Here is a 21,471-nt window from a genome sequence, read left to right on the forward strand (position 1 = left end):
AGTAAAAGGAACCATAGCAGTTGAATAAAGCAGTAGGAACCTTTTAGTCAACTGCGTGTAGTACACAGCTAATAACATTTTCCCACTCTGTGTATTGTACAGTACTCACAGGAGGGTAAGACTGGCAAAATAAAATGAACTTGGAACATCTTAAATGCATTTCTTGGCAACATTCATACATTATGCTGCCTTTTAAAGCATGTTTCATATTCAGCTTAGAGAGTTTTTAATATAATATTGTTTCAATATGGTCATGCATAGATCATTTATTTTTTAATCTAACAACATATTTAAATTATATTTCTATGTAATGAACTCTACTGTTTTGTTCTACTTGTGAATTCTAAAGTTGCCATAACTAGATAATAAAGTCCTGTTCAAAGTTATTAGATCTAATTTCATCTTCCTACAAATTAAATTATTAAATAATAAATAAATAAATAAATAAATAAAGATATTGATTTTGTAGGGACCAGTGTTACCAAGAAGTTTTTCCAAGGGTAGGTGAATTCTAACTTCAGAGAACTCTAGTCTTTAATTAATTGTGTGGAATATAAAACAGAATTGAAAATAAGTATTAGTGATGCAGGTGTTACCAAAGCAGAATAAATAATGGACAACATTTATTTGCTTTCCACATCTATGTACGATTCAAAAGCATATTTGTATGTTTACCTTCTACCAAATATGACAAATAAGCTCTGCTCTTCAGAATTAGCTACAACCGAGGCAAACTTGGGTAGAAGTATGCATTTACTGTGGAGATGACACAAGTTTGATACTATAGTAAGACATATAAGCTGGGAGCATGGGAAGGCACAACATGGGTTAAGAGAGTACCTATTGAGCTCCCATGGCGAACAATTCGTTTTACCTAAAAAGCCACCATCAAGAACCCCAAATCTCCTGGCTTTTTCTCTTACTTTAAGAAAAGATGGGGCAGAGTATAAACACCAGAAATTGAAGTTGGTTATCTTTCTGTATCTTAAAAGATGTAGATTGTTACTATAAACTCTTAAGTCTAGGACAATTCACTCAGAAATTGTCATGACCCTAATATCTTTCAAGGGAAACATTTACTTATACTGTACTGATTATTACTATTTTATTGTTATTTCTGTTTGTTGATTTTTGTTGTTTGTTTTTTTGTAATAGATACTTTCTCCATAAAGATTTTCATAGAACTATCTCCTTAATCTAATGTAACCCCTCTGAGATTTGAACTACCAGATCTAATTTGCAATCATCCATTCTCCACTCCCTATAAGCAATTACTTTCTATAAAAGATATAGCTAAAATGATGCATAATATCAAAGCAGCTGCACTAATCATGCTGTGGGCAGAGATTTTTATGAATAATAGACCATGTCCATCCTGCTGAGTTAGTACTTAGAATGTATTTGAAAATCAGCTTGAAGATCAATCACTATATCTGATTAGATTATACATGGTAGTATAAAGTTGGCTGAAGGAAGATCTGGTAAAAGGAAATAATTCCATAGGAAAAAGGACAAAATAAAAACATATTAATGTCACAAAATAATTAAATTTCAACACATCAACTATATTGAGTTGGAAGAAACACCTGTAGCACTTAAATTATTATTTATGTGTAAACTGGTTTTACTTCTTCTGCAGGAAAACAGTTGTATGCCCCATCATTGATGTGATTAGTGATGATACCTTTGAATATATGGCTGGGTCAGACATGACTTATGGGGGTTTTAACTGGAAACTGAATTTTCGATGGTATCCTGTTCCCCAAAGAGAAATGGATAGGAGGAAAGGAGACAGAACATTACCTGTCAGGTATGTAGATGCTATCTTCCTAGGGTAGCAAGTGCATTCCTGTAATAATTCAGAAGTGTTATAAATTTGTGTTCTCATTTTTGTCTTTAAACACCAGATATTTTTATTCATACACACATATGTGTCATCATCTTTTACACTATCATCTAAGAATCAATGGCTATATTAAATCTAGTTTAAATTAGCACTGGCAAATTAGCATTGGCAGAAGTAGCCAAATTTCTTTTTAAACTTTGTGTTTCCTTATATTAAAAATATATTTATTGTCAGTTTTCTGTGTGACAGATATGTGCTAGCCTTGCCAATTAACGTAGATATATACCTTACCGAAATGTATATGTGTTATAGTAGAGGTGTACCCAAAATTAAAATAATAAAAAAATGTTTCGGTAAATATTCTAAATTTACTTGAAGAACTATCTTCCTGACAGATACAAGAGAAAGATCCATTTAGTCAATTTTACTATATTAATAATTATGAAGGATTTATTATTTGTTCTAAGTCATTGAAAATAGCTACTTAGTTTGAAATATGTATTCATAAAGTACATTTTTCCTTAATAAAAAGTGAGAAATATATGCATCTTTAATTTTCTAGATAGTTATTACCCACTTTATGAACATAAAATTATCATCTTCTTACTTTAACATATCATTGTGTACTTCTTAACTGCAATACAATTTTGATTTTATGAATAATATTTTGTGGAAGGAGTTCACTAGTTTAGCTCTTTAAAGATTCATTTGGCAAATCATCATTTAGTTAGAATAATAGAGAAATACCCTAACATTCTAAAACAATATATGTAGCCCATTATCTAAACAAGAATGTTTCCTAACCTAATGAAGGATTGACTTATCCATTGGCAAGATTAATTATGTAATGAATTAATTAAAACTAACTAACAATTCACTAATAGAAGGGAACAGCTCTAATTGTTTGTTATTGAACAATTAAATTTGAGGCTGTTAACCCTCTAAAGGAGGTAGTACTACATCAAAGAGAAAAAAAATATGGCTACAAACAATTGCATAAAGATGTGAAATTATTATATCAGCATTTAAAGTGTGATTTAGCAGCCCTGAAATCTTGTAGTAATCTGCACATTCACCAAGTCTTATTGAACCTTGCCTTTAATGATTTGAGGAAATACAATAGTTCATATTACTATTGTTTATAAGAAATTTTGTTTTCCCACATCATGGTAACATTTAGTGTTAGCTGATTTTTCAACTTCAGATCCCAAGTGAAAACTATTAAAAATACTTGAAAAATACACTCAAATATAGATGTGTTTATTCATTTGAAAATGAAGTAATAAAGAATGTGTTTTGTTTTTTTTGAAACATTGATCATGGAGGTAATAGGATTGTAATCCGGCATAGTCTGAAACTGTCCCCCAGGTGCACTGCCACTGGGGCCTCCTGGGAGGTGCAGGATCAGCCACCACCTGTGCCCTGCCTGGGACCACCTGACACTAGCTATAGAGTGATCTTCAGATGGTTGCTACTTGTTTGGGACTTGAAAGTGCCCAGGAGAGGCCATGTTGCAAGCCAGGCCACATTCCTCATAGTGCCAGGACCAGGATCACTTAGCAAGAGACTTAGGTCATGCAGAGACCAGTTGCTGCTTATTTGACAGATAGTAGGAAAGGCCGAATCATGAGGCATGAGAGACCATTTGTATGGAAAAGCCACTGTAAATGGCTTGGATGGGCCCACAAATTGGGTGGAGCAGTGTCTCAAGGAATCAGCAAGGCTGGGCTAACAGTGATAACCAGGTGGATGGAAACTCAGATATGTCACCCACCTGCCAGCTATGTGGGGAAAGGGCTCATCAAAGAACAATGGCCTCTGCCAGCACTTCTGTCTGGGAGAAACCTGCACCAGAACCTTGAGCTGGGAATTCTGTTGTGGGGCCAAGAACCCTTGCTCCTTAGAGTGTATCTTTCTGGCCAAGATTTCTCTCTTGATTTTTAATGGCCACATGTGGGGGTGAGACCAGCCCATTCTGTGTCTCCGCCCCTCCTAGAAGTCTTGATGTGGCTTCTTCTGTATATATTTATTTATAGGACTTCTGTTCAGCTAGATTTCAGGTAGTTATGAATGATGATTGTTCTGTAATTTAATTGTAATTTTTATGTCATTGTGGGCGGTTCCAAGTGCCATATTTACCTATGCCACCATCCCGACCAGAACCTACCTTTATTTTCTCACAGAGTGAAAAGGTAGATAATTATATGGTAGCCAACATTCATAATAATTTACTGATCTCATTAATGAAAGTAAAGATTTACATAGAAATTGGACATTATCTCTCATCTTTTATTAACTAAAACATAAGATGAAATAGCCTACTTGCTATACTTATGTGGCTTTATTGTAGTAACACAGAAAGCTGATAAAAACTAAGTATATTTTATTTGTATCCTTCAGTAACTGCACAGTATTTTTACTCTTTAAATTGCTGAAGGAGCTGGAGCAAAAGAAAAAGAGAACGCTATCTTTGCTGATGTTTCTAGATATTTATGGCAAAAGGTTAATTAATGCATGGGTTATGTTGTAACAGCCCGCAGGTAATTTTCATCAGCATAGCTATCATGTGAACTTTCTTTGTACTTATAATCTATTACTTGAAGATGTGATCATTTTTCTCACATTTATACAAACACATTAATCATTCTAGGTGTTGAAGACGTTTTTTTCTTATTTGATTAATAGAATTCTGAATAGCTAAAGTGATTAAAGAGGTTGAAATTTTAGTTTTCTTAGTGGAATATTTCTTTTAAAATGTCAGTTAAGACAGAACTTCCTACTGACTATAATTTGCTAATTTAGTCATCACTTAAAAATACAATCAAGCCTCTGTGTATATAGAGAACCAATTTGAACTTGTGACCTAACCTTAGTTATACCACTTTTAAATTAAAGTTTATAATTGTTATTATTATTCTCTTGTCACCTCTAGGCTTTGATATTTCAATTTGATAATAAATGGAGTGTGTGAAATACTTGGTATTTGTGAAGTATGAGAATGGAATAATAGCACATTTAATCCCTATTATTTAGTTTTCTTTAATCTGTAAACTCTCCTTAATATTTTAGTTGTTAAATTATATGACTTTTTAGGAATATCTCAATTATAGGTGCAACAATCGAGTAATCAAATTGTTAAACCAGAGGTCATATACCAGGAGTTTGCATGTCAAATATGCTGTGTAGGTGAATTTTTACTTGGCCTACATAGTGTTTTGAATTTTAAAAATTACCACCACCAAAAACATGAAATGTTTTAAAGAAAAATCTGGATTTTCAGCTTTTCTTGAGAGTCAGAATTTCTTGCTCTTATGGTCCTGGGTGCCTAATTGGCACCATCAGGTGGAGCTGAGTAGAACCTGTCCCTATAGAAGTAGCATGAAAGTGTAACATAATCCCTATAACTCTTTTTGTGTGTGTGTGTGTCCCTGACCCTGAGGCTGCGGATCAGTTGTTGCCATTTGTCATCATTCTTATACTTGGAAAAATATTTCTCTGTTCCTGTTTCCCAACCAAAGGTGAAATAAATATGCTAATTACAACTAATCAATTCCACATATCGATATTATTTACCTGACTAAAATCTTTTTAAATTTGTAACTTTTGACTTAGAGGAAATGGCTGCATTTTAAAGATTAATCAAGTTAGCCTTGTATGAGTATACATATTCATAACCTAATGGAATAGCAACTAGTAGCATAAATTATCTGGTAGTGCAGATAATCTCCCGAGTCATTTAATTAGTTTGGGGGATGTATGTTTACAATTTATGTAACTTTTGAGTTGATTTGGTTCAGGCTATTGGAATGAGTTTGATTTCATATGCAAATACACATTGTGCACCATGCTAGGTTTTGCACATACAAAGATTAATAAAGCATTCTGTGCTCTAAGGTTGCTCACTCTCTGGGAAGGGTCATATGTATGTTGGATGAGGGAAATAGACCAGCATATGCGGTCAGAGCGTGGCTACACAAGAGTTAATCTATGCCAACTGCTAGAGTTGTGTGGGCTTCTGGAAAAGAATCCACCTCTATTCTTATTCATAACTTTCATCTTTTAGTTATGCCTTGTAAGTAATCCTCAATAGTTATAAAGATATTTGTTTCTACTTTAATTTCTTAATTATTAAAATAGATATCTTTTCTAGGAAGCTATAGGTTATTTAACAAGCCTATTTAACTCTTTTTAATCCTTCTTTTCTTATTTTATAGACTTTTGCATTTAGTTATTATTAATAATCTTAATATGACTTCTTTCATTTTCACTTGGAGTACCATTTTCATTATCTTTCTAAAGCAAAATAAAAGAATTTTATATATTTTTTCTAATTCTTGCTATCATAATAAATCAAACATAGATATAATTATGAATTTTCTCTTTCTGACACATTTTACTTACTTTGATATCCCTTTTAGTAACATGTGACTGATCTCTTACATTTATTTTTCTTTCAAAGAAAGGAATTTATAAAGAAGAAAAATTAATAGCGTTCTTAATAACAGCTCAGATGACAGTTATTGTGCCTTTATTGGGAAAAACTCATAGAAATTTTACATATCTATTTCTAGCATCTTTATAGTATGACATTACAGAAGAAATATTAAAGCTGGCTTTGAAGAATCTGGGTTTTATTTCAAGCTCCTCCAATTGGAAAATTACCCAGTCTTCTCAACTATTAAATGGAAAATTATTCTCGCTGCCTTGCTTAAGTCATGAAGTGCTATAAAATATTAACTGAGAAATGTATTTGAAAGGTGTTATTTTAAATTTATTCCTGATATAACATATGTGCATTGCAAAATAAATGTGACAAGTACCTAAAGCATAATGAAAAAGAACACCAACGAGCCACTTCTTTTAATATTTTGTTATATTTCCTTCTGGGTACATTTCTCCATAGTTTAGAAATTGCTATATCATGGGTATTTTCTTATGCCAGTAATTTTTTTCACAAATAAAAATTTTAATAGCTCTAATATCTCAATTATTTACTTAGCTTCTCCTATATTTTTCATAGTCTAAAATCATTGGAGAGTTTGTTTATACTTCATTCTTGCCAATTATGTCTTCTTATCTATAGTTTTTATAGATAATGTGGTCTCCTTAGAATTATGCAGACAATATGAAATTTGTCTTAATATTGTTACCTTTTGCTAATTTATCCTCTTCAATTTATTGTTCCTCTAGTAAGTGTAATAAATGAAAACCACTTATTTTATTCTGAAAAATATTATAAAATATAGTCATATTTCTTACTATTTAATAGCAATTAATAATGTAATTTTTTAATTTAAACTCATGTATTTTCTATTAGGTTTTTCTCAATCCAATGAAAATATACTTTCAATTAGAAGACAGAGCAGAGATAAATTCTCTCAAAGCCTGTGAGACCCTTCTTTACAATTGGAGATACTAAAGCAACAGCACAGGGAAAGGTCAAGGTTGTGAACAGAACAAAGACTTCCATAGAAATAGTTGAACTTTGCAATGTTCAACTATCCACATTCTCACCTACTCATGTTAAAACCTAATACTTGTTGATTGAGAAAAAGATACCAACTCACATGGAATCTATGAATTTATATTCTTTGGAGAAAAATTGCATGTTTATATTATATTGATTTCTAATTGTTTAGGGTATAAGTTATAAGACTTTCCTAGCAGTTGGTTGAGATGAGAACAAAACAAGGGTAGTATAAAAAGTTTTCAAGGTGATGAATCAAATATCACATTAATATGCTGAATAATTTTATCACATTACCCAAAATATTTTAAAATATCTGATTTCAGACGGCCTCATTGCTTATTTTGACCCCCCTTATACAATGAAAGTCAAAGGACAGATCAAATCCTGTGCCAACTGCTGTGTGTCCTCTTGGGAGCTAATGGTCTTATCAGTCCGTGAGGAATATTAAAAATGAAAATATACTTATAAATTAGAAGGCAGAGCAGAGATAAATTCTCTCAAAGCCTGTGAGACACTTCTTTACAGTTGGAGATACTAAAGCAACAGCACAGGGAAAGGTCAAGGTTGTGAACAGAACAAAGACTTCCATAGAAATAGTTGAACTTTGGAATGTTCGACTGTCCACGAAGGAAAAAAATAACTGCTCTTTTTCTTGGGAATGTAGGTATTTGAGCACATATAAGGTATTTGATTCTGATACTTGTTGTTAAATTGGTTCTTGGGCAGAAAAATAAGCCATTTCCCATACTAAGAAAAACTTTAATTTTTTTCTTATCCTTTAAAATAGCTTTAAAACTGTTTGTGTTCCATAGCTTCGACAGGATTTGAGTAAGCTTTCTTGCTTAGAGCTTAAGCCAGCATAAACTCCTACAGCAACAGTTTCTTTTCTATAGAAAACTGCATCATCTCACCCAAACATATGTTCAAATGAGTGTCATGGTGTGAAATATTGCACTGAACTTCCCACTTTTTCTCTGTAAAAACCTTTAATCACATTCAACATTTGATTATTCATTGCTCTAATAAAATAATTGTTATGCCTTTGCTTCTTTTCTCTCTCTTCTGCTTTCTATATTTGGGTACAGTGGACAGATTAAGAAACGAAGAAGAGAGACTCAGCATGTAATTTTCCTTTGATTTCAAAACCTTCCAAATGTTTAACCAAGAGAAGTCATTATATTCTATGGTATTAAAAATAAAATTGTTTTACTATTTTAGATTTTTGTGCCTCACATATGTATATGTAATGAAATATTTATATTTGTCATTTCTTTTTATTATGGTTTATACTGTATGAGAAATGTTAGTAATGTAGAGCTATAAATACTAGCAGCCTACATATTGTGATATTTGACCAATGCAAATAACAGCTTAAAGCTGAGCTATAGTCTCTCAAATCTTCTTTAGATTTTTTTTCTCCTGACACCTTGGGTATTTGCCAGGTAAGATTAAATAGAATCCTGATATAGCAAAGAAAAAAATAGTGAGAAGAAATTATGTTTATATAACTTCGAAGAAATTGCTCTGAAAAGCATTGCTAAAATTCACAGGAAAACATGGTACATAAATTTGGAACTGGAAATCAGGAAAATGTATTTTGAATTAGCTACCTCAAATTCTTTGCTGTATAAGTTAAAAGGATCAACTGAGAGACCTCTGATTAGTAGATGATGGAAGGAAGGAAGGAAGGAAGGAAGGAAGGAAGGAAGGAAGGAAGGAAGGAAGGAAGGAAGGAAGGGAAATATGTTTTTTTTAACTGGGCCACTCACTACTATTTGTGGTTCTTGAACAAGTCATCTAAACACATTGTGACTAAATTTTGTTGATCAAATCTGTAGGGTTCTGTAGCTCTAAATACTATAGTTCTATTAAAAATTAATTGGACTCTGAAACCAATAAAGAATAAAGTTGATTGTAATCTTGGCAAACACAGATGTTTTCTTCTTTTTAAGTAAAAATAATATTTATAATGTGTAGTACTTGTTGGTACTATGCTTAAAGTGTTACATGCATTAACACATGTCCCCATTTTATAGATGTTGAAATTGAGGCACAGAGTTTAAGCGGCTTGCTGAACATCATCTGTGGGGATGAGTTTTGAACTAGATACTAAGTCCTTACTCCTAAAAACTAAATGTAGCTGACTCTTAGAGACTCCTTACTGTGTGCCTGCTTTTCACACATATTGTGATAATCCCAGTGTGAAATGTAGGATACATTATCTTCTCAGTGAAAATGCAGGCATTGCATTTTAACATCACTCAATAATCACATTTATTTTATCATTTAAAAAAATTTTTAACTTCTGGTTAAAAGATACAGTTAAGTTTTTATGTCAAATACTTACTTTTTGGAGTTCTTTAATATGTTATATTGTTACAAAGCTTTATATCTTTAATTCTGAACTCCCAAAACCCCTTTTAAAGGCTTTAAAAATTTTGGAATCAATGAAGACATAAACTCATCAGTTTATCAGGTGTGAGCCAAGATTTTTGTTAGAGTTTTAGAAATAAAATTGTAGGTAATTTAAACTTTTAAATATATTTTTTTTGGTCCATGAAATACATTGCTCATTTTAAAATTTTATTTATTCAGTAAATATATATTACTAGTCTAATGCTATTAAACCAATATATTGAGTATACTTACAGAAGTAGTAAAATGTACATAGACATAATATATAATATTTGATAGCAGTCACAAGTGCCTTGAGGCAGAAATAGGGTGTTATAGAAGGTAGAAGGGGATTATTACATCTAGATTGTACTAAGGGCAGACTGCATGGAATCTGTGTTTGTAATGGCCTAAGAATAAAGCAAGTGTTTACAAAGGAAAATGAAAGTGACAAATAGATTTGAACATATGTACCAAGGTGAGAAAGTGTGAAACGTTTAGTAGTAAAAGCTAAACACTTTAAACACAGGGAAATAGTTCAAAGGATAGATGGAGCTCATTGGGTGACTCCAGATCCCTGGTGCCAGGATAAGAAGCTGACATTTATTCCTTAAAATATGGATTTGAACATCTGGTTAACATTTTTAGAGAGTTTTAATTTAGAGAAATTAATCTGGCTATGGTTTATAGAATACATTTTGGAAGCAGCAGGCTCTAAAAGCAAGAGGATTCCATTAGCACACAGAAATACGGGGACTAAAATTGGATAGTGACCATGATAACAGAGAACACAGGGAAGTGTCAAAAGTGCTTTGGAAAGAAATTGGAAGTATTTGGGAAATGAATGAATGAGCCACAAAAATTAAAGGTGCTGAAAGGCATTTTCATCATTTTATATTAAGGCTCTGGAAGGAAATAGAGGACATTGAGAGAAGCAGATATAAACGGGTAGCACATTCTCAGTTCTGTGCTAAGCACAATGAGCAGAGTCAGAAAGATTTTTTTTAAAAGAAAATAACTAGTTATTTAAAAATAACATTTTAAAGAAAATAAAAAAGCACACAATGCAGAGGGAAGAAGAGAGAAAAGAAGCACAGATTAGGAGTCCCACTCATAGAGGTGACAATTAGAGACATATGACAAATGAGTTTATAGAAGGATAGAAAGAGAAAAGTGTTACTGAGAGACCCTTGGGAGGACTACATTTGGGGACAAAAGACGATAATTGTTAAGTGCACATTGTTAGGAAACAATGACATAAATTGCATAGTGCACTCATGTTGCAGATGTGAAACTAAGAACTTGACTAAGATCTGACAACCAGCAAGGGAAAGGAAGAGGAAGGGGCATCAATAAGAATCATAAAATGAATATCCTACTTGGAAGAAGGAAAAGTCTCTCTAGAACAATGCACGGGGAGTCAGAGATGAAAAGATTTCAAGCAGGGGAGCCGATGAATTGTGTTAAATGTTTTCAAATGGATAAGTCCAGGAAAGGCAATTGAGGTTCAGAATCGATAAGGCCTTTCAGAATAAAAAGTTGTCGTAGAGGTGGGAGCAAGATCCAGATTTTAGTTAGAAAGTGAAGGGGAGTTGAGGGAGTATATAGAAAGTATCCTTTCAAAAAGGTTATCCGTGAAGGGAATAGAAAATATATGTCCCTAGTTTAAATGAGTCTTAGGATGGCATTGAAGGTGTATTTTGATTTAGCATAGAACTTAATTGAAGAGTTTTATAAGCTCAAGACGACAATCTAGATAAGTCAAAAGGCATAAAACATAAATGTAATAGCCAATGAACAAGTGGCTGAAAGAGTAGTCAGAAAAGAGCCAGCTGAGAGGACAAGAGTAAATGCTAGCCCATAAAGAGAAGAAAGGAGATATTCTTGCCTCTGAAACAAGAGAAAGGGTTAATAAGAACATCTATCATCTATCTATCTATCATCTATCATCTATCTATCTATCTATCTATCTATCTATCTATCTATCTATCTATCTATCTATCTATCATCTATCTATCATCTATCTATCATCATCTATCTATCTATTATCTATCTATCTAGAGAGAGGTAGAGGTAGAGGGTGAGGGAGTTCACATTTTATGCATTGACTCAATCTCTAGTTTCTAGAGAAGCGTCCCAAACTTTTGGAAAAGTTTCAAATGAGACAAGTGAACAAATAAACATAGGTAGAAGGATCCTTAGCAATATGTGGACTAAGCAGAGAGTCAATAGCATGGACTTCCAGTATGACCAGTTGAACTCATCATATTACTTTTTCAATGACTTTGTGGGTCTTCAGAGCATAAATAGATGAGGTAAAGGTTAATCTTACCCAGGTACTATATTTACAAAAAGAGAATGAGTTATATAAGGCCAGGGCAGAGAACCTAGGGGGTTAGGCTAGTTTTTTTCCTTGACTTGGCTGAATCTTGGAGAGGCAGTGGGAGAAAGAAAGCAATTCCTGAAGGGGATTGTTATGTGAGAACGTTGAATAGCTAAGAAACCAAAATCACCAATGAAGAATAAAAAATGACTTCCATTGGATTGAAACAAGAGGGCTTATAAAATAAAGTTGTGTTCAGAGTGGCAGATTTCAGAGTTCAATGTCTTGGATATGAAATAGTTCCAAATGGTTTTGAGATCTAAAATGGGGGTATGTTTATGGAGAGCTAAAATTAAGGACATTCAAGTCTTTTGTTTGAATGATTACATCAACAACAAAGATATATCACCTAACTTTATTATGTGCTGGGCACTGTGCTAAGTGTTTTTCTTCTATTAATTCATCTTCACCTACCTACTGTGTATGTAGTAGGTCACGTTCATAGCCATTGAGCTCTGCACCACCCCCTCCATTGAATGAATTAGTTGGTTGGTGTGACATTGTATAAACACAATATAAAAAGAATATAATATCAGATAATTTAACTATAATCAAGGTCTTTATCTTCTAGGCACCTGAACACTTAAGGTTCACATAGGTATATATAAATTTCTCATTTAGTTTACTTAGAACAGAACATGTTGCATAACACTGGCTTTGGCTGTATATATCATTTAAGGAATGGTCTATAAACTATTTGAGAGAGCTGACATTGCAAAGACAAAAAATTGTCTCTAGCAGCTTATTTCCTCAGAAATACAGGATTTTTTTTTGAGTTGCCATTTTATTTTTGTTACTTTTCAAGAATAAGTGAAACTTTTTGAGCCATTCCTATGGTTAAATATGATTTATTGTAGGCATTTATTATACATTTCTCACACATGTATAGGAATTATGACCAAAATGTAAGATCAAAATCAATTCTGGTATTTAACTTTAATGCATTAGTCCTTTATTAGCAAGTAGATAAGTGGATAGGCACTCTGAACTGATCATTAAAAATGCATTACTTAACATTCTTAAGCACTTGGTTGCATTATGACAGGATAATTGAAGCAGTGTTTTTTTGTTCCTCGTTTCACTATATAAGCTTTCCAGCACTCTAGTGCCATATATAGTTATTGCCATAGAGTTCCAAAACCCCAGTCAGGTGAGGGTTGTGGCTACCATAAGTACCATCTGTTTCACTTTGTTAGTGTTTCTCTAATAATTCAGAAGGTCAGTGATGCTGTTCCTGATAGGAACTCAGCAAGACCAGAAGTAATAAAATTGCTCAGAGACTAAGAGAACCTGTGCTTCTCCAACTGATGGGCAGTTAATTACCTGAGAATAAGACAGTGGGAGCCCTGGGAGAAATCAGGAATGTCACAGTCTGGTAGCTATCCAAGTACAATATTATTGGGTGGTTTTTCATTGAACTGTACTGTTCAATTAGAGGACATGAGCATATCCTGTGGCAGAAGAGGATATAATTTCAAGAAAAGCAAAACATTTGTTTTGTTTTTTACCAATATCAGACTAGGTGGATGAACATTCCAAATTAGTTACTCAGCCAGTGTTTCTCCTCTAGGACAGCCCATTACAATTAGCTGGGAACTTTACACAACACCAAAGGTCTGGCCCCACGTCCTGTTAATGAAATCTGAATCTATGGAGAGTGGTACCCAAGCATGGAAATGCATTTTTTAAAAGTTTGTCAGGTGTGCTAGATGATTGGAAACCACTATACTATAATTAATGTTCAAAAATATTAATTTCCAATGTAGATAGATTCAGTTGTGAACAACTAGAATTTTCTTTCCTTTTCTTTTTTTAAAGAATGGTTTCTTGATTTTAGAGAGGAAGAGATATGGAGAAAGAAAGAGCAACATAATAGACTGCCTCCTGCATGCGCCCTACCAGGGATCAAGCCCCCAACCCTGGCATGTACCCTGATCTGGAATCCAACCAGCAACCTTTTGGTACTTGGGACTATGCCCAACCAAGTAGGCCACACTTTTTTAGTTAAATTTATAATACTATATAATAAAGAGGTAATATGCAAATTAACCCTCATGCCCTCACAAGATGGCTGCCTATAACCAGGCCAGCAGGGTGTTAGTGAGGGTCGACCAAATGACTGAACAAGCAGGCTGTGTGGGGCGACCAGGCTGGCAGGGGGGTTAGTGAGGGTTGACCAAAAGACTGAACAGCAGGCTGCATGAGGCAACCAGGCCAGTGGGGGGGCCATGAGGGATGACCAGGCCGGTGGAGGGGGCGGGGAGAAGTTGAGGGCTACCAGGCCAGTAGAGAGGGCAGTTGGGGGCAACCAGGCTGGCAGAGGGGGCAGTTAGGGGCGATCAGGCCAGCACGCAGAGGTAGTGAGGGACGATCAGGCCAGCAGGGGAGGGCAGTTAGGGGTGACCAGGCAGGCAGGCAGGTGAGGGATTAGGAGCCAGCAGTCCAGGATTGTGAGAGGGATGTCCGACTGCCAGTTTAGGCCCAATTCCAGGATCAGGCCTAAACCAGCAGTCGGATATCCCCTGAGAGGTCCCGGATTGGAGAGGGTGCAGGCTGCGTTGAGAGCACCTCCACCCCCATGCTCAAATTTCGTGCACCGGGCCTCTAGTACTTGTATAGAAAGACTTGTATAGTTCACACATCAACATTGCTTTAATGATCTTTTAAAATTAATTAATCATTTAAAACGAAACATTTGACTTCTTATAGAGAAGTTTCGAATTTGAGAACCAAAAGCATTTATTTCTAGGAAAAAGTTTTAGCATCTGTGCCAAATTTACTTTAAATCTCTGCGTAGCAAAGGGATCTGTGTTTCTCCAGTGCTATATGATTGATTGTGTTATTTTAGTTAGGTAAAGGGAAGAATGTGTGATTAGATGTAAAGCTCTGATGTTTGAAAATACTTCTGTAATTCTTATTACTTAACTGTCTATAAACATTTTATAGCATTCAACATTTTTTCATATTTAAGTCGGCTATATATATATTTCTATAGAAAAACCATTTTCACATGAAAATGATTTATAATCAGATGACAAAAGATCACAACTGGCAGTTTCATGATTAGTAATCTCTTAAAGGGTGGTACAAAGAGCACTAACTTCTCTTCACTTTGGCTTTCAAAAGGAATGTAGATGTCCTCCTCTTAAGTGCCCTGTGTTCCTTCCATGTGTCTGTATGATCACCTATAACAAAAAGAGGCTAATCTAAATTTAGTTTTACAGAAAATATGATAAAATGCTATTTACTAATTTTAAAACCTCTTATACCTTGGCTTTATGTTTTCAGTTTGAGATTTTTGAGTAGTATTATTTTTAATGTAAAATGTCTCAAAGATATTTGCTACAGTCATTAAACTCCACATATTGTTTTCAAAAGATATTCTTTTCTTTTTGTTTTGTTTTTTCAACTAGGACCCCTACTATGGCTGGTGGCCTATTTTCTATTGACAGAAACTACTTTGAAGAGATAGGAACTTACGATGCAGGAATGGATATCTGGGGTGGAGAGAATCTTGAAATGTCTTTTAGGGTAATTGCCTTTTCCTTTATTTTTTGACTCTACACATACTATGCTGTTGCATGCACACATAGACCTAGTCGTTTACTGTGGAATCTTTTTTTGTGAAGTGATGCAAATTGCTGATCTGTTGGTCATTTTAACACTTATTAAAAAGATTTGCTAGAGTCTTTTGCATGCAATATTTACTGTTAAGTGGGAAATTTTAGGTATTTTTTTAAGTTTTCAAAAATAATTATTTTATTCATAGTACAAAGACATTGTCTTTCAAGTGTTTAAAATAAAGACAGGCTTTATTTTTTTCAATAAAGCAGTTCCCTATAAAATCAATGTGTATTTTGGCACTAAAACTATGTTATCTGAATTTGCAAATGCTGCCTGAGGTTATTCTCAAATAATTTTAACAATAATCTGGTGAAAGAATTTCTGTATAATTGTGTGTGTAGTATGACTACTTTTACAACCATAGACTTTGTTTGATGAATCAGTTTAAATAATGCAAATTCACTTATTAAATGACCTTCTAGGTAAATAAAAATTAAGGATTACTCCCTCATATATATGATTTAGGAAACATATGAATATTTTTAACATTTTGTTATATTCATAAATTTAAAATACAGACACATAAATGTGCTTTCATGCTATCAAATAAGTGCTAACATACTGTTGTTTTTTCTTCAAACCACATATATTATCATTTTAAGTGAAATAAGTTAGTAGCACTGTTATTTTTTCCATTTTAGAATTTAACATGAAATATTCAAAACACTATTGTTTGCCAAGATTATTTGTGCAATGAAATTATTAGAGTTTAGATATATTTATCAATAATATATAGATTTATTATATACTTTGGACAGTAAAGTTTGTTTTTCACTTACAAAATATAATAATGTTCTGTAAGAAAATGTTCCAAATTGAAACTAAGAATTACTTTGAATTTATATAATATGGAACTTAATGGATCTTGCATAATCTGAATTATTTTATAAGTACTAGAATGGCCTAGTTATACAATTGTTTGCAAATAACCTTTCTTATAGTCAGGTGTCTGAAAACATCATTAGTTAATGGAATTTTATTCTTTCTGTATTTGCTTATATATTTATAGTCTATTGCAACTTGCTCTACAGTCTTAGTACAATACTCAGGAATGTGTTCTTGCATCAGGCACATGATGCATCTTTGCACAACCTTTGGGGACATTTGGGGACCTAACATTTTTACTTTATGGGGTTCAGAAAGTGCGGAGAGTAACAAATGACAGTTAAGAAAAGGAAGAAGAAAAGAGAAAGAGGAAAGATGGAGGGAGGGAAGGAAGGAAGGAAGGAAGGAAGGAAGGAAGGAAGGAAGGAAGGAAGGAAGGAAGGAAGGAAGGAAGGAAGGAAGGAAATTCAAACCTTAAAAGCAATTTGCCCTTAATCTTAGATGTAATGATGAGAGTATTTACATATTAATAAACCAATATTCCTTGGATATTGCACTGAGATTACATAAGGAAAAAATCAATATGGGAATATTACTATTATCTGTGATTCTACTGCCCACCTTTTTTCATTCTTTTCTAAGATTCATGTTCACCTCTATTCTTCTTGCCTGTTAAGCCTTATTCTCTGACAATGGATTCCCATGGCTTTCAATACATAGCTCCAGTACTGGGTGGATACTCTTCATCTAATTTAAAGATGTGCTTAGGAGTAATTTAGTGTAATAAAACAGAAGAACATGATCAGAAAATGCAAGAGAGGTATAAATGTATCAAAAAGGAAGACTTGAGAATATGAAATTTGAAAATTTGATAGTATTTGATGCAGATCCAGGGGGACAGAGTGAATGCAACTAGTGGCCCTAAGTATGATCAGATCCCTAGAAAATTATATAAGAGGTTTACTGTGATTGGTTGCTTGAGCTTATTAAAAAATTAAGTATTCATAAGTGACTACTTTTCAATTGTTTTAAAACATATCATTGACTTCAGTTTCCATCTGATTTCAGCAGAAACAACCTATATATTTTGCTTTTTGTTAGACTCTTGATTTGTGCTTACTTTCCTTTCCATGATATGAATAGAACAGTTCACTTAATAACTAGTACCCTAGCTGAGGAAGATAGTAAGAAAAAATGCTGAAACAGTATATTAACAAAGGAATGAGACTTCCCTGTTAGGCTAATTTTATGAAAAGATGTGACTTAATAAAATGAGACTATATTGAGGATTTACAATCAGAAGACCTGAGACTAATATCCAGCTTAGTCATTATAGAGCAAACACATTTTGAGTGTGTAATACATGCTTTACACTTTCTAGATGCTGAGACCACAAAAATGAGTAAGGCATGATGATTTTACTCTCAAAAAGCCACATTTCTATGAGAGAGATACATAGTTATTATAGACAATAAAATATGATTTCTTAAAAAGAAATTTATGTATGAGGTGTCTTTGTCATGTAGGCAAATCATTTAACCTCAATTGTGGAAAGGTGATTGTAATCATAGTGAAATTCTATTTTTGCAGCTCTGGTTTACGTAGATTTGAGGGTAATTAGAAAACAGAGAAATATTAAGGGCTTGCAAAATATCACGAGTCTGACTAGCCTAACGGGAGTTTAAGCCAATCTAAAGAAATGCATCTTGCAGATTTATTTATAACAATATCACTTGGTCTTTGATGCCCAGAGTATTGTAAGTACTGAGACATTGAAAATTTGATGAAAACTCTTAGATCTCCCCAGAGAGAAGCATCGAGTCTCTTACTACAATAGGTTTTAACAGTTTCATAGGGTTGAAGAATTTCTTGAAGTGTCAGGATAAATAAATTTTGGCAAAAATATTAGTGATTTCTAATATTTATAGAGCTAGTAAGTGGAATAGTTGAGAATTGAACCCCAGTGTTCTGAGAGCATCAGCTATGGTGCTAATTACCACATTGCTGCCTCCTCATTAAGGTTCATCCCTCCATAACATGTCACTCCTAACTGCTGATGATATTATCGGGAGAGAGAGGAGAAGCTAATATGCAAACGTGATCTCCAGGCTTCTGAGATGGCTGCCTCATCTAGTGACCTTATCTTCCTGTTATAGGCTTTAGTCTTCTTTGGTATATAACATATGTACATCTGATAACAGCGAGACTATGTACAGGTAGATGCTAATACTCCTGAAAGCTTAGCCTCAGATATTGCTCTCTACTTCCTTCTACAACAATCATCCAAATAACATAAATCCCAAGAATACTGTCTAAACACAAATGTTGATTTATTTGCTGACATTTATTGAGTTTTTATTCAGTCAGTTCATGGGATACAGTAGTGAACAAAACAGACAAAATGGTGTATCCTTATGGAAATTATATTTTAAAGAAGGAGACAGACAATAAACAAGGGAAGTAAAATACAGGGGCAGACAAATGTAAGTTTACAGTTGTGAGCAAGTGAAACAGTTTATTCTTGTATTATTATTTATTAATTATTGTATTATTTCCTACAGGAACCATTGTAACCTTACTTTTGTCCACCCCTGTATATTAATATATTGGTGATAAGAGTAGAGAAAAAATAAGGGAGAGGAATATGAAATGGTAGATGTTGGAGATTGGTAGGAGTTGAAATTTTAGATAGGAGAAACTCAGAAATGAATACCCATATAAAATAATTGATAAAAAAGTGAGCCCATGATAATACATATTTACCATCAAAAGTATCATCTTTAAGCAATATCTATGATGTCAGCATAAATACCACCCAACAAGCATCACCAGCAAAAGACCTTGCCTTTCATGAGTAATAGCACAGGAGCAATATTTCCAAGAATGCACAATATTTTGTTCATTTTAAAATGAGATAGTCTGCCATTGTTGAGCCAATTGAAGTCATGGGGGAGAAAAGTGAGAAGTCATCAAAGGACATAGAAGAGTGTCCCACAGCCATGAATGATAGACTAACAGTTACAAGAATGATCTAGGAGTCTGACAGCCTGGGTTCAAGTTCCAGCTCTGACACTGATTAGCTGTACTAGAGGCCCAGTGCATGAAATCCATACACTGGGGGTGGGGGAGGTGTCCCTCAGCCCGGCCTGTGGCCTCTCACAGTCTAGGAGCCCTCGGGGCTGCACTTGCCAGCCATGAGCTCAGCTCAGGGTTTCTGGTGGAGCGCACTCCCCCTGTGGGAGCGCACTGACCACCAGGGGGCAGCTTCTGTGTTGAGCATCTGCCCCCTTGGTGGTCAGTGTGTGTCATAGCGACCAGTTGTTCCTCCGTTTGGTTGTTCCGATATTTGGTTGATTTGCATATTAGCCTTTTATTATATAGGATATTTGGGCAAGGTACAATGTCTCCTAAGCTCGAGTTTCTTCACATCTACAATAAGAAAGTTTGTAGCACTTTCCTGATACGCTTTCAGAGATGATTAAATAAAGCTTTGTATATACTATTGAGCACCCCAAGGACCACACATATAGTAAAGTGTGTAATAAAAGGCAGCAATTGTTGCTGTGGTTATAAGCTGTGCAACTTTGAGTAAGTCCTGACACTCCTGAGACTCACTTAATAACAACCTTCCCCTTAAAAATAAGTCCTTAACCATAGATAATCAATGAAGAGAATGTACATGAAAATACCTTTAAAGCTAGAATATGCAATACTTACATAAAGTACTACTTCCCTAATTGTTAGTTAAGATGTGGTTCTAAAACTCCCCTGCCCAAAAAAGAGATTAAATTTTTTAAATAAGTCATTATTGTTCAGATTATTACAGCTGTTCCTCTTTTCCCCCCAGCTCCCCTCACCCAGTTCCCACCCCACCCCATGCCCTTACCCCCATTGTCCTTGTCCATAGGTGTAATATTTTTGTCCAATCTCTTCCCGCACCCCCCACACCCCTTTTCCCCTGAGAGTTGTCAGTCCACTTCCTTTCTATGCCCCTGATTCTATTATATTCACCAGTTTATTCTGTTCTTCAGATTTTTTATTCACTTGATTTTTAGATTAACTTGTTGATAGATATGTATTTGTTGTCACTTTGTTGTTTATAATTTTTATCTTTACCTTTTTCTTCCTCTTCTTAGAGAATACCCTTCAGCATTTCATATAATACTGGTTTGGTGGTGATGAACTCCTTCAGTTTTTTCTTGTCTGTGAAACTCTTTATCTGACCTTCAATTCTGAATGATAGCTTTGCAATCTTGATTGTAGGTTCTTGCTATTCACCACTTTGTATATTTCTTGCCACTCCCTTCTGGCCTGCATAGTTTCTGTTGAGAAATCAGCTGACAGTCGTATGGGTACTCCCTTGTAGGTAACTAACTGTTTTTCTCTTGCTGCTTTTTAATATTCTCTCTTTTTCTTTTGCCCTTGGCATTTTAATTATGATGTGTCTTGGTGTGGTCCTCTTTAGATTCATCTTGTTTTGGGTTCTCTGCACTTCCTGGACTTGTAAGTCTATTTCTTTCACCAGGTAGGGGAAGTTTTCTGTCATTATTACTTCAAATAGGTTTTCAATATCTTGCTCTCTCTCTTCTTCTGGCACCCCCATAATTCAGATGTTGGTATGCTTGAAGTTGTCCCAGAGGCTCCTTACACTATCTTCATATTTTTGGATTCTTATTTCTTTTTTACTTTTTAGGTTGGGTGTTTTTTGCTTCTTCGTATTTCAAATCTTTGACTTGATTCTTGGGACCCTCTAGTCTGCTGTTGGATCTGTGTATATTATTCTTTATTTCAGTCAGTGTATGCTTAATTTATGATTGGTCCCTTTTTCATATCCTTGAGTGTCTCACTAAATTTCACAAAAGGTTTCTAGAAGATTCTTGAGTAACCTTATAACCATGGTTTAGAACTCTATATCCAGTATTTTGCTTT

General features: G+C 34.2%; 1 protein-coding gene across 4 annotated transcripts in view; it reads left to right on the forward strand.

Annotated features, from left to right (window-relative positions):
- Window positions 1–21,471, forward strand: part of GALNT13 (polypeptide N-acetylgalactosaminyltransferase 13) — a 407,064-nt gene that overhangs the window by 215,025 nt on the left and 170,568 nt on the right. For all 4 annotated transcript variants that reach the window (XM_054723085.1, XM_054723084.1, XM_054723082.1 and 1 more), the window contains 2 exons: window positions 1,640–1,810; window positions 15,507–15,624. In XM_054723085.1, coding sequence (XP_054579060.1) covers window positions 1,640–1,810; window positions 15,507–15,624 — 289 coding nt within the window. The remainder of the gene's footprint in view (window positions 1–1,639; window positions 1,811–15,506; window positions 15,625–21,471) is intronic.

The sequence above is a fragment of the Eptesicus fuscus genome, chromosome 11 (assembly GCF_027574615.1).
Source record: "Eptesicus fuscus isolate TK198812 chromosome 11, DD_ASM_mEF_20220401, whole genome shotgun sequence".
Classification (NCBI taxonomy): domain Eukaryota; kingdom Metazoa; phylum Chordata; class Mammalia; order Chiroptera; family Vespertilionidae; genus Eptesicus; species Eptesicus fuscus.